The 19,783-nt window shown below is 46.0% G+C and overlaps 1 protein-coding gene across 1 annotated transcript in view; it reads left to right on the top strand.

Moving 5' to 3' along the window:
* LOC108312161 (nodal modulator 1) overlaps window positions 1-19,783 on the top strand; it is a 64,386-nt gene that overhangs the window by 34,243 nt on the left and 10,360 nt on the right. Inside the window, exons 16-27 of the mRNA XM_017539938.1 lie at window positions 1,535-1,622; window positions 4,571-4,634; window positions 5,203-5,298; window positions 7,997-8,215; window positions 8,303-8,385; window positions 9,250-9,409; window positions 9,544-9,670; window positions 11,920-12,033; window positions 13,155-13,282; window positions 14,704-14,845; window positions 16,036-16,119; window positions 17,672-17,782. Of these exons, the coding sequence (XP_017395427.1) occupies window positions 1,535-1,622; window positions 4,571-4,634; window positions 5,203-5,298; window positions 7,997-8,215; window positions 8,303-8,385; window positions 9,250-9,409; window positions 9,544-9,670; window positions 11,920-12,033; window positions 13,155-13,282; window positions 14,704-14,845; window positions 16,036-16,119; window positions 17,672-17,782 (1,416 nt within the window). The remainder of the gene's footprint in view (window positions 1-1,534; window positions 1,623-4,570; window positions 4,635-5,202; window positions 5,299-7,996; window positions 8,216-8,302; window positions 8,386-9,249; window positions 9,410-9,543; window positions 9,671-11,919; window positions 12,034-13,154; window positions 13,283-14,703; window positions 14,846-16,035; window positions 16,120-17,671; window positions 17,783-19,783) is intronic.

The raw sequence follows: 19,783 nt of genomic DNA, 5'->3' as shown, positions 1-19,783 counted from the left end.
TACTGCTTCTCAGCCTCAGTTTTCACTAAAAATTGAGATCATAGTACCTATTTCTCAGCGTTGTGTTAGGGCTTAAGTGAACCTCTTAGGTATTAAAGTGTCCTTGGTGTACACTGCTCTTATTTAGTAATATGCTGCCAAGTGAGTTTCTCTGGTTTATGTATTTGGTGTTTTTCTTTGAGATGGAGTCTTGCTCTGTTGCCTAGGCTGGAATTCACACCACAACCTCTGCCTCCTGGTTTCAAGCAATTCTCCCACCTCAGCCTCCCAAGTAGCTGCTATCACAGGTGTGTACCACCACACCGAGCTAATTTTTATTTATTTATTTTTTTTATTTTTAGTAGAGACAGGGTTCCACCATGTTGGCCAGGCTGGTCTCGAACTCCTGGCCTTGGGTGATCCACCCACCTCGGCCTCTCAGAGTGCTGGAATTACAGGCATGAGCCACTGAGCCCTGCCTTCTCTGGTATATTTATTCCAGCACGGAGGACGGAGCTGTAAACAGGATCTTAGTCTCTTGACTGTGGACTCTGTGGCTGGAAAGGCAGTGTGAAATGGGTTTCAGGAGCACCTATGTCGATCCCTTCATGAATTTTCTATAATGTTTTGATGTCGAGCAGTGGCAGACGTCATTGTCAGGTCTTAGTTTCTCTGTAGAGAAACTGAGGCAAATGGCAGTTAAGTGACTACTGATGTTGAACACTGGAAGAATTGAAACTGGTGTTTCAATAGCCCGCTGCCCTAACTGCTTAATTACAAACACTGGACAAGCTGATTTGTGACAGGTGATAGATTAATATCTGGTTTTTAGTAGGTGATGGATATTTAGGAAACCTTTCCATTTCAGCAATGGAGTGGATTTCCAGCTCCCTTATACTAAGACCCTTTGTTGTTGTTGACATTTCCTTATCCCCTTCTTTGTCTCCTACCACTCTTCCCTCACTGGCTGGGCCCCAGCTGCAGTGGTCCTCTCCAGTCCCATACCAAGCTCACTCCCTGCATGGGGCCTTTGCACACACTCTCTCCTTTGCCTGGAATGTTGTGTCTTCTTCCGAAACACACGTCATTAGTTTTTCCTCCTCATTCAGGCTGTAGCCCTAGTTCAGGAAAGATGTGCCCTAGAACCAGCGAGCTAAAGACCCCCAGGTGGGGATTGTTCTTCTCTTGCTTCCCTGTTTATTTTCACAGCTTCCTTACTTACTAGCTGAGATCGCTGATTTATTTGCTGACTCGTTGATTTTGTCTTCCTATATTAGAACATAAGCCCTGTGAGAGCAGGAGCCATGGCGGTGGCTCCCAAGGCCCAGCCTTGTGCCTATCACGTAGAAGGGGCTCAATAAATATAAGTTGATTGAATGAAAAAGAGCACACTTTTGTTGGAAGTTTTGGGAGGTTTTAAATTTTCCTGTGGCACCCAACTGCTCAGATGATTAATGAGCAAAACAGATGACTGGTTTGGAAAGAGAAATATTATTAATCATCCTGGTGTCTCCATCTCTTCTAGTAAGTCACCGTATTGGCTTTGCTCCCTTAGGAATTTTATCAGGATGGAAATGGTCGTGAGAACGTGGGGATTTATAACCTCTCCAAAGGAGTTAACCGATTCTGCCTGTCCAAACCCGGTAAGTTTGGAAGGGTTGGTGTGCTACGGATTAGAAGAATGGAAAGGCACCAGAGGATGGTTTTGAAGGCATTTTTTTCTACCTTGGTTCTGCTTGCATCAAGCTTTCCATTTCAGTGTGTTCAGTCTGCTCTTATTTTTCTGTCTCTCTGGGGTTTGAATTGCGTAGAGACTACTGGGCCCTTTCGCCTCTAAAAATATACCATTGGGCAATGACCTCTCTTTAAAGTACTGTCTTAAAAATTGAATCAGTGGCTTCTGTCTCTCTCTCTTTCTTTTTTTTTTTCCTTTCTTTTTGACCTGGAGTCTTGCTGTGTCACCCAGGCTGGATTATAGTGGCTCGGTCTTGGCTCACTGCAGCCTCTACCTACCGGGTTCAAGCGATTCTCCTGCCTCAGCTTCCCAAGTAGCTCGGATTACAAGCACCCGCCACCACGCCTGGCTGATTTTTGTATTTTTAGTAGAGATGGGTTTCACCATGTTGTCTAGGCTGATCTCCAACTCCTGACCTCAAGTGATCCGCCCGCCCTGGCTTCCAAAAGTGCTGGGATTACTGGTGTGAGCAACTGCACCCAGCCCTCTCTCTTTTATAACAGCTTTTTTTGGAGGCAGAATTTTCATATCATAAAACTCAACTATTTAAGATATACAATAAAATGATTTGTAGTCCATTTACCTAGTTGCACAACCATGGCCAGAATCCAGTTTTGGATCTGTTCATTACCCACAGTGTAAGATCCTCTATGCCTGCTGACAGTTCATCCCTGTGTCCAGCCACAGGCAACCACTGATCTGTTTTCTGTCCCAATGGATTTGCTTTTTTTGGATGTTTATCATACAGGGTTGGTATTTTGTCTGGCTTCTTTTATTTAACATATTTTTGAAGTTTATCTGTGTCATAGCACATATCAGTAATTTGTTGTGTTACATTGCTGAGTAGTATTCCTGTGTATGGTTATATCACATTTTGTGTATCCATTTACCAATCGGTGGATATTTGAGTGGTTTCTAGTTTGGCCCTATTATGAACAATGTTGTGGACATTCTTGTACAAGTCTTTGTGTCTATATGTTTTCATTTTTCTTGTTTAGATACCCAGGAATGGAGTTGTTGGATTGCGTGCTAAATTATGTTTAATTTTTAAAGAAACTGTCAAATTGTTTTCCACAGAGGCTGTGTCATTTGATATTCCCACCAGCAATGCATGAGGGATTCTGGTTCTTCACCTCCTTCACCAACATTTGTTATCATCTTGTTTTATTGTAGCCATCTTGGTAGATGTGAAGTAGTGTCTATATTGGTTTTATTTTGCATTTCCTAATGAATAATTCATTGGCTCCTCCCCTTGGTTCCCAAGATAAAATACAAACTCCTTAACCTGACCTTAGCCCCTGTGTAAGCCAGCCCTGTCTGCCGCTCTGTCTCGTCCAGCCATTGTGTCCTTCCGGGTGTCAGTTCAGCTGCCTTTTGCTACACTTAACAAAATCCATATAGCAGTGCCATCAGCAAGTGGACATTTATTTGGCTCAGTAAAGAAGTGTGGCAGTGTGTGGCTGCCAGCATGGGTTCAGCTGTTGGTAGATGGTAGAGGTGGTGTCTTCGTGATTCTTTAGGCCTTTCCCTTGTATTTTTTGCCATACGTTTTCAAAATGGCTCTTGTTAGAAAACCTAGTTTGAAGGCGAGAGACGAGGAGTGGGCAGGCAAACATTTCCTCGTGCCCCCTCCTCCAGTAAGCTGCTTGTCTGTATTATTGGCCAGAACCATGTCACCGGGTTACTTCTCCTGCAAGAGGGGCGGGGACAGTTAGATGCGCAGCCCAAGGCCAAGCATGTTGCTACCCTCAACATAACCAGGGCTCGTTCTCAAGGCAGGAAGGAGGCCTGCTGAGGAAACACCGACCCAGCCTGTGAGGCAGATGCTGTTCTCTGTGGACATGACCTCCTGCCCCTCCTAGCCAGGGCATTCTTACCCATCAGTTCAGTATTGCTTCCCTGGGGGAAGATGGCCTCTAGGGCCCTTAGACCTGCCTCCTACACTCTTGCCCTCAGCACTCACTTCTGTCCCCTTCTTGCATGTGCCACAATTGATTTTTTTTGTTTGTGGCTGTCAAATGCCCTCCTCTCTCTGTGGATGGTAAACTCCATGAAGACAGAGACCACTGCTCTGTCATACCCCACTGTGTACCAGTACCTAGGACAATATCTGGCCAGGAAGAGGCACTCTGTCAATATTTATTGAATGAAGGACCAAACAAATGAATGGAGAAACCTAATCTTTTCTTGTTTTTTGGATGGCAACTACTCGGGCTTGTTGAGTGCCATGAAAACAGCAGGGTAGCCTGAACCAATTTCAGGCTTTTGTAGAAAATGTGGCTAAAATATTGGTTAATGATGATTTAGGGGAATACATTGTTATTCCTTGTATCTTCATGAAATTGACTGTATTCCTCTGACAAGTGATGAAATATGTCCCTACTCAGAGCGCCCTCCCACGTAGACTCATACTTTTCTGGGGCTTCCTTGAGTACTTGCCTCCTTTTTAGGAATATTTACAGGAAGAAATTGAGGCTGTGGTTATCTCTTGGATCCTTAATAGAATCTTTTAAGTAGAAAATTATCCTCAGTCCAATTTGCAGCAGCAGTGTACTTTCTGTTCCTTCTCGCTCACTTGGTCTGCGCAGATTTAACTACTGTGAGTTGTTACGTTATGGAAAATGAAAACCGTTTGCCTGTGATTGGGCCGTTACGTGGATTTGGTGATTGGTAAGAAGCCGTCACAAGCAGTGAAAACAATGCCTGCCCAGTATTTCTGATCCCATTATTGCTGATCTGCGATACCTTTGAGTTTTCACATGCAAAGAGCTGCCTGCCGTTGGATTTCAAATGTCAGAGTTGCTCAATGTAATAGATGCCCTTCTCTGAAAATTGCTTATGATTTCCTGTCTGTAGGTGTGTACAAAGTGACCCCTCGCTCCTGCCACCGGTTTGAGCAAGCGTTCTACACCTATGACACGTAAGCCCGGGAATTGAATGCTTTGTGTGTTTGTGTACATTCCATGGGGGAGAGCGAGTGTGCTTCGCTCCTCCATTTACTTCAGACAACAAAAGGAATTTTTCTGCCTTTTTTCTGAAAGAGGCAAGGTTAGGCCTTCAACAGAATTTCTGGATAAGGGTTTTAAGACACTTGGATTAGTTACTGAGGAACCGGAGAGAGGATCTCTTTCCCAAGAATTCTGTAACCCCAGGATAGAGGGTTGTGTTTTTGAAGTGGCTTAAATAGAAGCTCTGTTGACTCTCCCAGCCCTCGCTGATGGGCATCCGTCAAGCTCAAGTCTGCCATTTTTATATTATTACAGACGTGTGTGGGTTTCACTGAGAGTTGGAAGTGTAAAGTTTTGGAGTGGAGGATTAGTTTACTCTGTAAAATTCTTCTGTGGCTCTCCAGAGTTATTTTACCCCAGGCTAAGAGCAATTTTCTGTAGTAAATTTAGGATCAGTAAGGTTGCCCAAATAGGGTATTGCTGATGATCTTCCGAGAGTGAGCAGGTTCTAGTGTTTCTTTCCTCTTCTTTGATTTATAGGTCTTCACCTAGTATCTTGACATTGACAGCCATTCGCCACCATGTCCTTGGAACTATCACCACCGACAAAATGATGGATGTCACTGTGACTATCAAGTAAGTCGAGCATTCTGCGGTGGGCTGACAGTGGTGGGGGAGGGTGTGGATGAGGCCTGGAGGTCTCTAACAGACTCTGGAAATTAGTTTTGATTTCTTATCTCTGGATGTGTATACAAGTGGCCTTCCTTCTCTTATAGGACATCATCGTAAATTCCCAGCAGCCTTCCTTGATCCTTTTCTTTTCTGGTTCAGAAATTACCTGTGGGTGAGGAAGAGTGCTTTGACAGCTTGTTTCAGTGTCTTCAGTTTCTGTTTGAACTGTTTGTATTTCTTGTCTTTGCTAAGGAAAAAAAAAATCTCTGGGATTTGTGCATTGTATTTGAAGTGTTTTAGCAAATTAAAAAAAAAATTGCCTATTTTTCTTTAGACCTCTGCTTGAAGGCTTGGGAAATAGAGGACACCAGGTATAAGAAAGGGTTGTGAGAGAGGAAGTATTTGAAAGGCAAGTCCCTCACCGAGGGTCACGTTCATGTGAATGTCGCCTCTCAGGGAATTTCTGCAGCGTGGTGAGGTGCCCGTGACACCTGCATTTTCTTGAGAAATGAAAGCGTTTTGGCAACATGACCGTCTCTGTCAAGTAGAATGGGAATTGGAGTCACTGTCTCCTCCCTGCCCCTGCTTGAAGTCGCCTGTCCAGCTATGTTTCCGTCTTTCTGTCTATCGTCTATTTATCCATCCTTCATCCCTGCAGAATATATGATGACTGAATAACTGAAGGTCTTCAGTGTTTAGGCACTGGGCTTAATGAGGCCACGGCTCCTGCATTCATGGGATTGACGGTCTCATGGGGGTTGGGGCCAGGCCACATTAAGGTCCTTAGTCTGTCCTATGACGTAATTAACGTGTTTTATGTAGAGGGATGACTTTTTTCTTCCTAAAGGTCCCCCTGTCTGCTGAGTGGTGAACAGGCAGAAGAGGGCTAAGAGTGTGGGGTGGTGGAGATGGGGGAGGTGACGGGGGCCCCTGCTAGACTGGTGGCTGTGGAGATGGAGAGCAGGAGACCCGTCAGGGAGTCTTTGAGGGACTGAGTTGATGAGACATGGCACTAAAGTGACCACTGGGTCAGGATGGGAGACATGTAAGGGATACCCCTGGTTTCTGGTGATGGGGATCCAGGGTTGTAGCTGGGGGTGGATTAGCTGAGTGTCTGTTGTGGGCCCAGAAGGTGCCTGGTGCTGGGATAATGCCATTTACTGTCTCCCTGCTTGGAAAGTATGAATTACTGATGGGACTAGCAGCCTACCTTCTTACCAGTAGTGACTCAGTGTTACCTCCTTTCAGCTTGATTGCATTCATTTTTGCAACTTCAGAAGGGTACTTGTGTTGCTTGCTTGTGCCGGAGGTTGTATGGAATGCATCTTCCAGCCAGAGCCACTCGGATCTCCCCTGGGATCTTGTACTTAGACCCAAAACCCGACTGCTGACATTGCTCTCCATAGAGCCTCTCTGTGATCTTCCCTGATTTAGAAATGGCAGCTCCCTCTTTCTCCTTGTTGCTTGATTATTTTTTCTCTTGAACCGCATGCCCAACAAATTCCTCAACAAAGCCTTGGCTTTATAGTCAAAATATACCCGGCATCTAGTCCCTTCTTACCACGTGGCCCCCAGCCGTGGTCTGACCCCATCCTGGATCACTGCAGCAGCTTCCCAGCTGGCCTTCCCTTCCTAACATGTGGCCCCCAGCCTTGGTCTGACCCCTTCCTGGATCACTGCAGCAGCTTCCCAGCTGGCCTTCTCTTCCTAACACGTGGCCCTCAGCCATGGCCTGACTCCCTTCCTGAATTGCTGCAGCAGCTTCCCAGCTGGCCTTCCTGTTTCCACCATTGCTTCATGTGTTCTTCATGAGGCAGCAAGTGATTCTTTTATTTGCGGAGATTACACCATTCCTCGACTCAAAACTCCAGTGGCTCCAGGTCAGCACCAAGCCTGTGAAGCCTCAGTCTGACACCTGCTGCCCCTTGACGGCTGTGTCTCTTCTGTGTGCCTCTTTATCCCAGGCAGGGCTGTTCTTCCTGTTGCTTGAACATCTGAGTAAGCTTTTTCTCCCAGGACTTTGCACTTGGCATTGTTTTGCTGGAGTGACTCTTTACCCAGAGAGCTTCATGGCACGTTCTCTCCCTTCAGACCTTTGCTCAATATCACCTCGTTAGAAAGGTCTTGACTGTCCCTTTCATGTAAAGCAGTGCTCCAGGCTCTCTATCCTCCCACAATGCTTTATTTTTCTTTATTGCACTTATCCTCTGGTATTATGTTTGTGTTTATTTTCGGCCCCTTCCCACTAAGATGTGGATTCCACCGGGGTAGGCAGTGTGGTCTGTTTTGTCGATGCTGTATCCCCAGTGCCTAGTTCTTTATCAGAGCAGTTCTCAGTGAAGATAGAATGAAGGAACAGAGGATGGTATCGTGCAGAAACCTCCATGTCCTTCATGGAAACCGACAGGCTTATATGCAGTCATAAAATCAACAGTATTTCATTCCAGCCCAGATCTACCAGATACTGCTACCATCACTGCAAAATTCAGTTTATTTTTTGTTAAAGTACAAGTTTATTTAAAACAGAAGACTCCACCACTGTGGCGTCATGATGAGGTGTTCAGTTTTTAACTCACGAGTCCATTCTTGTAGAAAGATCAAATTCCCACTGACCACAGAGATACTCAACCATGTCCCAGGGACCACCATTCCTCTCTTCCAGATCTTCCATCGACAGTGAACCCGCCTTGGTCTTAGGCCCTCTGAAGTCTGTGCAGGAGCTGCGGAGGGAACAGCAGCTGGCTGAGATCGAGGCCCGCAGGCAGGAGAGGGAGAAGAACGGCAAAGAGGAAGGCGAAGAAAGAATGACCAAGCCGCCCGTGCAGGAGATGGTAGATGAGTTACAAGGCCCCTTCTCGTATGATTTCTCTTACTGGGCCCGGTAAGCTCTCTTGTGCATTTCCCTACAGTGTCCTCCGTTCCTGGGGGGGACAGGACCCACCAAACTGAAGTATATTAATTATTTTAGGTCTGGAGAGAAAATTACTGTTACACCATCATCTAAAGAGCTGCTCTTTTATCCCCCTTCAATGGAAGCCATCGTCAGTGGAGGTAAATGTCAACCTAGCAAGCAAATGTCACACATAGCTTTGTAATTGTTCCCCCATCTGCATTTACAAATAAATTTATGTTGTTATAGTGAAGCCACCTTACATCCTCTCTGGCACACAGCTGTTACTGTTTGATTGATGGATGGATGGATGGATGGATGATTTAGATAAATAAAAGTAACTTTTGCTGTGAGAATTTAGTTGATCTTTTTGGAAAAGGACTTGTTTTTCTTTGACATTATCAGGTTGACACCAGAAGGTAGATAAAGAGCAAAACTGCAATGGTGATCTTTGATGATCTTTCTGTTGTTTGGCAGAGCATGATGGGAGGGTGTTTTTTTTTTTGTTGTTGTTGTTGTTGGGGGAATGGATGATTGAAATGATCACTTGTGGAGTATTTGTCTTTTGCTAACTTATCTTTTTTCCCAGCACTGTGGCTTCATTAGGTTGTGGTCGTTATGTGGTTCGTGTTTTGTTTTGAAAAGCGTGACTTCCAGTAGGCAGGCTCTTTGGGGCAGTCGTCCTCAGTGGGTCCTCTGGAGGTTGAGCAGCACAGCCTCCTTTCTGCTGTAAAGGGTTCTCTCCTGATCTGTAGCCTCCTGAGAACCCAGGAAGAGTAGCAGTAAAAACCCATCTTCAGCATTGTTTGATTCTCTTGCTAAAGTCTTGGCATTGAGCAAGGCTTTTCAGGGATGGAAAGAGTCTTGGGCTGTATCCTATTATTGAGCTCCCAGGGGTATTCAATAACTGAATTTGGAACTACTGTAACTTCTAATATCTGTATTAGCTGGTTCTCTTATGGGAAGCTCCCAGCCAAGAGGCTCCTGTTTCTTTGTAACCAAGTGTTTATTTCTTCCTCTCTTAGAAAGCTGCCCAGGGAAGCTGATCGAGATCCACGGGAAGGCAGGCCTGTTTTTAGACGGCCAGATCCACCCCGAGTTGGAAGGAGTCGAGATTGTCATCAGTGAAAAGGGGGCGAGTTCGCCCCTGATCACAGTCTTTACTGATGACAAAGGTGCCTACAGGTGAGCCCAGTATAGAGACACGTTTGCCTGGGATCCGCATAGGGGTCCGCTGAAGAAACTGGCCCTTGGGCTTGATAAGGCTTCCTGTGGGTGTGAACAAAGCCATTGGTCACATTCTGCTTTGTCCTCTTCAGTGTTGGCCCCTTGCACAGTGACCTGGAGTACATGGTGACCTCACAGAAGGAGGGCTACGTTCTGACTGCAGTGGAAGGAACTGTCGGAGACTTCAAGGCCTATGCCCTGGCAGGTGTAAGCTTTGAGGTAACACTGTATTTTACAAAGACAATTACATTGAGTATAATTAACATATAATACACTGCACAGAAAGGGTACAGAGTGATACTCTTGACCTAAGAATACACCGATGAAAATACCTCCACAGTCAAAATAGTGGGCACATCTGTGACTCTCAAGATTTCCTCCTGCTCCTTGGTAAACCCTCCCTCCCACCGTTCCACTGAGCTGATGATCTGTTTTTCATCACCATTGATTAGTTGCATTTTTGAGTTTTTGTAGGTTGGTGCAAAAGTGATTGCAGTTTTTGCTGTTGAAAGTAATGGCAGAAACCGCAATCACTTTTGCACCAACCGATATGTAAATGGAATCATAGAGGATATGCTTTTTTTTTTTTTTTTTGGGTCTGGCTTCTTTCACGGAGCGTCATTTGGAGAGCTGTTGACTTGAGCATGTTTGCGTACCTTCTGGGAAGTAGTTGAAGCTCTCATCCATAACTGTTCATGTTGAAGGACACAGATTGTTCTTAATGAGATGTTAGCTGCCTAGCTCTCTTCCACCAGTCCTTCTTGGGAAGAAGCGTGCTTTGATTATACAGAGTGGGTCTAGAGATCGTTGAGAAGGAATATTTATAAACCATAGGCCAAAGGAAAAGAGTAAAGTGATAGATTACATCACATAAAAATTTAAAATTCGATATTGCTGAATTTTTGAACCAAATTGAAAGATATTCAAACTGGGAAGAAATGTTTGTATCATAAATAATATTACCCCCACCACCCCCACCACCCCCTTTTTTTTTTTAATTGAGAGAGAGTCTCACTCTGTTGCCCAGGCTGGAGTGCAGTGGTGCGATCTCGGCTCACTGCAACTTCTGCCACCTGGGTTGAAGCAATTCTCCTGCTTCAGGCTCCTGAGTAGCTGGGATTACAGGCGACTGTCACCGTGCCTGGCTAATTTTTGTATTTTTAGTTGAGGCAGGGTTTCATCATCTTGGCCAGGCTGGTCTTGAACTTCTGACCTCATGATCCACCGGCCTCAGCCTCCCAAAGTGCTGGGATTACAGGCGTGAGCCACCAGGCCTGGCCAACAGTATCCCCAATTTTACAAGGAGCTCCTAAAGTTGGTAAGAAAAAGACAATACGCTAGAAAAAAAAATGTACAAAGGATATGAAAAGGAAATTCATGGAAGTAACACAGATGACTAATAAATATAGAAACACAGCTTCCATAGTTACTGAGGAAATGTGCAAAGGAAGTTACTGTGGAAACACTGTTTTGGGGGTATTAGATTTGCCATAATTAAGGCAATCTCTATGTTTTTGGTAAGTGTGGGTTTTCCCAAGCATAAATAATTTATGGGACTGTAAGTAGTTACAGCCACTTTGGAATGCAGTTTGATAGTATCTTTCTGAATTTAAAGTGCATAAAACCAACAATTCTACTTCTAGGAGTTGATTGTTCAGGGGAAAAAAAGAGCCTAAGTACATAGAGACACAAATCTGGAGATATTCCCATTGTCTCTTTTGTACCAAAAAATAGGTGGCTGGCGTGCAGGCTGTGGTTTGTCAACCCCTGCCTTAGAATGCTACACGGTAGTTAAGAAGCAGGGAGGCAGGTTTCTGTTGACTGGCATAAGAGAAGCAGGATAAATTGTCGAGGAATAGAGCAAGTTGTAGAACTGTGCATGTAACGTGCCATTTTTATTTCACCTTCTCCACCCACTCAATGAACTTGCCAGTCTGTGAACAATAATACACACGTAATGTTTATAACATGTGTGTGGGCATAGAAGGAGTCCTGGGCTGGGCATGGTGGCTTGTGCCTCTAATTCCAGCACGTTGGGAGGCCCAGGCAGGTAGATGCTTGAGCCCAGTAGATTGAGATCAGCTTGGGCAACATGGCAAAACCCATCTCTACAAAAAATACAAAAACTTAGCTGGGCGTGGTGTTGTGTGCCTGTAGTCCCATCTCCTCAGGAGGTTGAGGCTGGAGGGTTGCTTGAGCCTGGGAGGCAAAGGTTGTAGTGAGCCCAGATTGCGCCACTGCACTCCAGCCTGGGCGACAGAGCAAGATCCTATCTCAAAAAAAAGTTCTGGAAGGCTACATACCAAACTTATAAAACTTACAACATTAGTTACCTGTGGGGAGGAAGATTGGGTCCCCTGTAAAAGATAAAAAACTGGAAAAGCATGACCTCTTGACTTGTGGAATTGTTATTTTCATGGTTAGTAGGAGTTTAACCTCGCTTTTTGGTTTCACCTTCTCATCCCCAGATAAAAGCTGAGGATGACCAGCCCCTTCCAGGAGTCCTCTTATCCCTTAGCGGCGGCCTGTTTCGTTCCAACCTCTTGACCCAGGACAATGGCATTCTGACGTTCTCAAACCTGGTAATGTGTTCTGCAATTTCCCGCCTGCCCGTCTTCCCTAAGAGAGAGCCCGGATGTGGCGTGCGAGACTTATGTGTTGCTTGACAACATGAGGAGATGAAACCATTGTGGAGCGGTTTCAGTTTCGTGGGGGACCACAGTAGTATTGCTCTTACTCGAACTTCATGCTGCTGATTCATGTTCCCTTCACGCGCACCTTTTGTTTTCTGATCGCCCGCTTGTCATTGAGACAGTGTAATTAATTACCCTGGCCACAGCGGCTCCCCTCTCAGGCGTCGTCTTGTTTTGCTGCAGAATCATGTTTATGTTGCTGAGTCTTGTTTGGTGGTTAGCTTGTGTTTCTTCTGAAGATCACATTCCACATGGTGGAAAGAGAGCGGTGGTTTTTCTTTTGAGATGCAGTCGGAGGCCCTAACTGTTGAGGATTCAGTTAGCTGGTCATCTTGTCAGTCGTGGTAGCAAAGTGGCTGTGGTGGGACCACCACAGACCGGGCAGTGGGAGCATCTGAAGATGCTACTTTGCAGTGATGCATACTGCTCTTTACTTGCTGTGTCCTATCAGACAAGTTACTTTGCCTCTCTGAGTCTGTTTCTTTATTCATTAAATTCAAATACGAGCCAGGCCTGGTGGCTCATGCCTATAATCTCACTGCTTTGGTAGGGTGAGGTGGGAGGATTGCTTGAGCTCAGGAGTTTGAGACCAGCAATATAGGGAAACCCATCTCTGCAAAAATTTCAAAAATGAACTGGCCGCGGTGGTGCATGCCTATAGTCCCGGCTACTCAGGAGGCGGAGGTGGGAGATTTGCTTGAGCGCAGGAGGTTGAAGCTACAGTGTTCTGTGATCTTGCCACTGCACTCCATCCTGGGGAACAGAGTGAAGCCCTGCCTTTAAAAAAAAATGTGAAATATGACTTCTACCTTGCAGAGTCGTTGCAGGCAGGTGATACTGGCAGCTGCCATTGTTAGAGTTGTAATTGTAGAGAGAGGGTTACGATTTCTGGCTGCCTGGGAAGCCATGGCGCTCCTGTGGTGTAATTCTGGTCCATCGTGACCTTTGTCCCCCACTTTTAAGCCATACCTAGATATGGCTGCTGAGGCTCAGTGTGATTATCTTGGCAGAGCCCTGGCCAGTATTACTTCAAGCCCATGATGAAGGAATTCCGGTTTGAGCCGTCCTCACAGATGATCGAGGTGCAGGAAGGCCAGAATCTGAAGATCACTATCACAGGGTATCGAACTGCTTACAGGTAAGTGCCCCAGCCACCTCACTCTCTTCCAGGGCTGGGCTGGTGAATCACATTCAGGCTTCTCTTGCCTGGAGATGCATCCCACGCTTCTCATTGATTTTAACTGGGAGGCAAGGGAGATGAGATACGAGGGTAAAGGAGTTTTGGCTGCTGCCTTTTTGTCCTAGTAGCTCAACCTGGTGGTTCAGTCTCAAATTTCCTGTTTTGAAATTAACTTCAGAAAGCATAGTGAGTTAGTAAAAGCTTCTATTTATTTTTTATTTTTTGACACAGTGTTTAATTCTTCTTGCCCAGGCTGGAGTGCAGCGGTGCAGTCTTGGCTCACTGCAGCCTCTGCCTCCTGGATTCAAGTGATTCTCTTGTCTTAGCCTCACAAGTAGCTAAGAATACAGTTGCCCACCACCAGGCCTGGGTAATTTTTGTATGTTTAGTAGAGACAGGGTTTCACTGCCTTGGCCAGGCTGGTCTCAAACTTCTGACCTCAGGTGATCTGCCTGCCTCCCAAAGTGGTGGGATTACAAGTGTGAGCCATCAGGCCTGGCGACTTTTATTTTTTACAAGAGTTTCAAACCTGAGTTAAATTATTAAAAGGAGGCAGTGTGTTCTCTTGAGTAAAACTCCAAAATGCTGAAAAGAGTATAGTGTAAAGTTTCCCCTCTGTCCCGTCTCTCAGCTACCCAAGTTCTTCTTCTGGGAAACAACCAGTACTTCCAGTTTTCCTGAATGCTTCCAGCTTATAGATAGATAGATACACATTAGTGTCTGGCAAGGCACAGTGCCTCAAACCTATAATCCTAGCACTTTTAGAGGCTGAAGTGGGAGGTTCGCTTGACTCCGGAAGTTCAAGACCAGCCTAGGCAACATAGCAAGACCCTGTCTCTACAAAAAACTAAAACTAAAAAATAAAAATGATACACATCTATAGATAGAAAGACATGTACATATATATGTGTATACATGCAGACATATAAACAAAAATATATATATGTGTATTTTTTGTACACGTTTACGGAATCACATTACATGAAGAGTAGTCAGAAAGATTGGGTGTAGAAAAATGGACCATTTTCAGCTGAATATGTGAAGTGAAAGAGGAATTGAATTATTTCCATGTTATTGAATGCTCCATTATTTAAAATAAAGCCCAGAAAGAAGAAAATGAAGCTTAGCCTTCTTAAATTACAGTTTTCCAGAGCATTCCTCAAAACGTATGAGAAGAGAAATTGATGACAGCTTTTCACTCTGGCAGGAGGGATAAGGTGCAGTTTGGAAGTGGCCTGGCCACACCCAGTTGCTTGGGTCATTGGGGCACAGTTCTGCACTGAGCTGTTTTGTCCCCTATTTGCTGGTAAATGGGAAACACTTGGGTCTTTCAGATAACCTTGAGAACATCTCATTCGTGTCTTTTCTTGTCATACTAGTTGCTATGGCACAGTGTCTTCCTTAAACGGAGAACCTGAACAAGGGGTTGCTGTGGAAGCCGTGGGCCAGAAGGACTGCAGCATTTATGGAGAAGACACCGTGACAGACGAAGAGGGCAAGTTCAGATTACGTGGATTGCTGGTGAGACTTGGAACGTGTTTTCTTAGGGGACTTTTTTTTTCCATCCTGTGTCCAGAAGTGTCTCGTGGTACCCCCGAGACTGCCAGGAGTGGGGTGGGTGAGGGGGTCGGGGGGACTCTGGAGCCTCCCAATTCTTACCTTAATGGGTACAGTTTGCCTTTTTTCTAGCTAACAGGTCAGATCAAGGATCTGTGGCACAATTAAGTTTGAAAACCATGGATTTGGTGGGACTCGGCCCTAGCAGTGTGTGGCCATGGCTTATGCCAGGGCTCTCAAGCCAAGTGCCTGTGGGGCCAGAAGAGCAGTGTGGACAGTGGAGGAGGCTGAGTGAACAATAGGGAGTGGTGAAGACTGTGGAGTGGGCACGGCCTGTGGAAAGGGGCAGCCTGTTACTTGGCTCCAGCTTACTGTAGCCATGGGGGAAGACAGACTCAGCGTTGCCAGATCATTTGAATTTTAAAAAGAGAAGTCAGAAATTCCCACTTCCCAGAAATAATATCCAACACAAGCATTTGGGAATGCTTCCGATGGACATTCCAGTTATCCAGCGATGTTTATATATGGGTAGAGGGGAGAGGTAGATGGAGAGGAAAAAAATCCTGAGTGAGAGTGCATATTATGCTTAGAATTTTGAAATAAGAAACCAAATCTGACTTTTCTGGGGTAGAAGAAAATGAAAATGAGTTTGGAATGAAGGAGTCGCAGAATTTCAGATGTTTCAACACCAGGGGTGATTTTAAAGGAATTCTGGACTTTTAAGAAGATTAACAGGGCTGGGCATCATGACTCAATGCCTGTAATCCCAGCACTTTGGGAGGCCGAGGTGGGCGGATCATGAGGTCAGGAGTTCGAGACCAGACTGACCAACATGATAAAACCCCTTTTCTACTAAAAATATAAAAATTAGCTGGACGTGGTGCTGCATGTCTGTAATCCCAGCTACTCAGGAGGCTGAGGCAGGAGAATCGCTTGAAACTGGGCAGTGAGCTGAGAGCGTGCCATTGCACTCCAGCCTGTGTGACAGAGTAAGACTCAGTCTCAAAAGAAAAAAAAAAAAAAGAAGGTTAACAGGCCACAGATTGGGAAATGAGGGGACAGAAATGCTCCTGTCTTAGTGACCACATGCAGCCAGACCAGGCGCAATACAACGAGCCTCCTTTCCAGAGAATTGACTCTGAGTTTCTTTGCAGCCGGGATGTGTGTACCACGTTCAGCTCAAGGCAGAAGGCAACGACCACATTGAGCGGGCGCTCCCCCACCATCGGGTGATTGAGGTGAGGCATTCAGTGCTGCCGCTGCACCTGGGTGTGGGTGCCTCCCTGATCAGAAGCCCTCCCAAGTTCCTCTGGCTGTCTGCCTTTCATCTGTGGCAGAGGGAGCTTTACTCCTCATTAAGGGTCCTCTTAGAATAGTGTCATCTTCACAAGCAGCATCTTATGTGGGTTTTTAATGAACAGCATTGCTGTCATGCATCCAGAAAGGAAATCGGAACTGTTGTATCCTTCCCTGTGATTTGCCCTGTAAGCTCTGATCATTATTCCACAAGTGAAGAATCTTAAGGCATAAGCAGCATTTCAAATCAAGGGACAATAATCGAGAGAACACGGGCTTAGTGGGTGGCAGGGCCACCCAGTTTTCTTAGGTTCAGATGACCTTTTTCCTGCTCCCATTTGGTGGACAGTCTTTAAATATTCAAGATCATGACTTAGCTAAATTAATCCCTGACGAGGACGTCCTGCTGTCACAGGATGTGGCCTGGGAATCATTTGAAGTAGGGCTTTTCTCTCACTGAGTAACTCTTATTGGCAAGACTAGACGGCTTAGGTGGGCAAGAGGGGCTGTCTCTTAGTGGCTTTATTTAGGTGACTTCGTTATGCATGATGATTGTGAGGGATTTGGAGGGAGGTTGTTGAGCCAGTTAGAACTTTTGACCTAGGAAGTGGATTTTCTTTTTCTTTTCTTTTCTTTTTTTTTTTTTTTTGTCATGGAGTCTCACTCTGTCGCCCAGGATGAAGTCCAGTGGCACGATCTCAGCTCACTGCAACCTCTACTTGATGGGTTGAAGTGATTTTCCCACCTCCGCCTGTACCTGGGACTGCAGGCGCGCACCGTCACTCCCACTAATTTTTGTGTTTTTGGTAGAGATGGGGTTTTGCCCTGTTGGCCAGGCTGGTCTTGAACTCCTGACCTTAGGCGATCTGCCCGCTTCAGCCTCCCAAAGTGCTGGGATTATAGGCGTAAGCCACCGCAACCAGCCAGAAGTGGATTTCCTTGATGTCTTTATGGTGTCAGTGTTTTAAATGGCTGGGATGACTGCATCTCACACCAAAATGCTTTGCATGTTTTTGGTGTAGTAACTTAGGCCAGTATCGCTAATATACTGTGGACTGTGGCCGGCAGGTATTAAAGGGAAGGGTGCTGGCCCTCTGGGGTCTCACAAACCCCATGTACAGACCCCACACATGGGGGGGGGGGTTTGACTCTGCCCCTGCTGATGGCTAATGGGCGAGAGTGTCCTTGTCGTTTTTTTAGGAGAAGCTGGGAAATCTGGCTTTGTATATGAAATTTCTTACTTTTTAACTTGCTGGCAAGTAATTAAAACTTAGAAAAAAAAATACTGTGCTCTTGAAACAATTTGTCTGAGGGCCAGGGATAGCTGTCTTCTGCCAGTTTGTGACCTTGGACGTAGGGTACTCAATGACAGACTTCACTTCCTTAATGTAAAAAGTGAAGTTTGCCCTGAGTCAGCTCTCTGGCTGCCAGATGCCTAGCATAGAAGTTCCTTGTCTAGCTTTCACATTACCCACATTCTCTCCCTCTCTCTAGGTTGGGAATAATGACATCGATGATGTAAACATCATAGTTTTCCGGCAGATTAATCAATTCGATTTAAGTGGAAACGTGATCACTTCCTCTGAGTACCTTCCTACGTTATGGGTAAGACCAGACTTTTAAATTCCAAGTATTGTGTTCCTTTTGGCTTTGAGACAAGTAGGAGTGAGATGTTTTGTGGTTTCATGCCTGTCTCGTGCCTTAGGTGTAACAGGTGGAGGTGCTCCAGGGTGCCGCCTGCTGAGGGCCGGCATTGAGATTGAAGAACCTGGACCACTGCACATAGTGCAGTGATTGCTCATTGTTGGAGAGAATGTGTTCCTTTTTCAGATAACTGTTTGCCAGCAGTTAATCTTTCAAAGAATTATAGTAGGAGCCTGATCAGTGATCAGTACAATCTGGAATCTAACATGGAAAGCCAATTTTAGAGAGAGTGCCTTATAACTTTGAAAATTGTCTCTGGAGTGGAGGTTGTATTAGATGTTCTTGGATTGGTATAAATAAATGCCTGAGGCTAGGTAATTTATAAGAAAAGAGGCTTAATTGGATCCTGGTTCTGTAGGCTGTACAAGAAGCATAGTGGCCTCAGCTTCTGGGGAGGCCTCAGGAGGCTTCCAGTCATGGCGGAAGGTGAAGTGGGAGCAGGCGTGTCACATGGCAGAAGCCCAAGCAAAAGAGAGAGAGTTGGGGGTGTGGTGCCACACACTTTGAAACGATCAGATCTCACAAGAACTCCATAACAAGGGCAGCACCAAGCCACGAGGGATCCACCCCCATGATCCAGCATCTCCCACCAGGCCCCACTCCAGCACTGGGGATTACAATTCAACATGAGGTTTGGGCAGTGACAGATAACCAGAGTGTCTCAGAGGTGGTGGGCAGGTGGTCGAGGCTCTCTCTTGTCTCCAAGTATTAACTCACTTTGCTGCCTTGGCCAGCCGCTTCATTTCCACATGCCTCGGTTTCCTCCTCTGTAAAGCCTAGATTTTGGACTCAGAGACCTATTATAATATCTTGCTCTAACAAAATCTCCATGTTACCATGATGAAGAAATGTTTATGAAATACCCTGTAGACTCTCCGCAGATGTCAGTGAATTGCTCTGAGGGTGTGTTGTTAAGATGCACTTGTAATTTTATACCCAGTTAAGTATGCGGCTTGAAAGCGTGTACAGGCTTTAGTCTGCTCTGTCCAGGGCTGGCAGGTGTGTGCTTGTGGGGACCAGGCAAGTAATGTCAGAGAGTGCAGAGGGTTGGGTAGGGCGGGGGGCAAACTGGGGAACCCCTGCCTCAACCACGAGGTGCGGAGGCACAGGAGACAGTGCCATGCTCCAAGGAGGCACAGGAGAGGGTGCCATGCTCCGAGGAGGCACAGGAGAGGGTGCCATGCTCCGAGGAGGCACAGGAGACGGTGCCATGCTCCGAGGAGGCACAGGAGAGGGTGCCATGCTCCGAGGAGGCACAGGAGAGGGTGCCATGCCCCGAGGAGGCACAGGAGAGGGTGCCATGCCCCGAGGAGGCACAGGAGACGGTGCCATGCCCCGAGGAGGCACAGGAGACGGTGCCATGCCCCGAGGAGGCACAGGAGAGGGTGTCATGCTCCGAGGAGGCACAGGAGACGGTGCTATGCCGCGGCTCCTGATTGTCACTGTGCTGGAATTGCTCTCCTGGAATTCTGGCTCAGAGTTGGCTTCACTTCCCAGTTTTTCAGAAAAGCTGGAAATTAGAATTATTTGAAATCACCTGATTTTTAAATAGAGTCGGTGAATTCAGATTTCCTTATACAAGACAAAAGAACACATAAGGGGTCTTTGATGTGACCGCTAAGCCTTCAGTCTGTGACTTTCATTTTAGGAAGACTCCCCTGTGTGTTATGTAGAAAGGTGCCAGCATGGGCCCAGGGACGTGGTCCTGGCATTCTTTCTCTCTTGTGGCAGGTACAGGGTGGCATCATCCTCAAAGCCTTTGCCATCATCCAGGACTGCACCTTAGTCCTGCTCATGCCCCATCCTGTGTGGTTGTGAGAATAGTGAGAACAGGAACAACCCCAGAAATAAAGCCAGAAACAAAGGACTCCAGTCCCTCTTGAAGCAGCGTGGAGAGCCACG

The sequence above is a fragment of the Cebus imitator genome, unplaced genomic scaffold (genome assembly GCF_001604975.1).
Source record: "Cebus imitator isolate Cc_AM_T3 unplaced genomic scaffold, Cebus_imitator-1.0 Scaffold122, whole genome shotgun sequence".
Classification (NCBI taxonomy): Eukaryota; Metazoa; Chordata; class Mammalia; order Primates; family Cebidae; genus Cebus; species Cebus imitator.
Note: the sequence above shows the minus strand (reverse complement) of the source record. Positions and strands in the feature narration are given on the sequence as shown.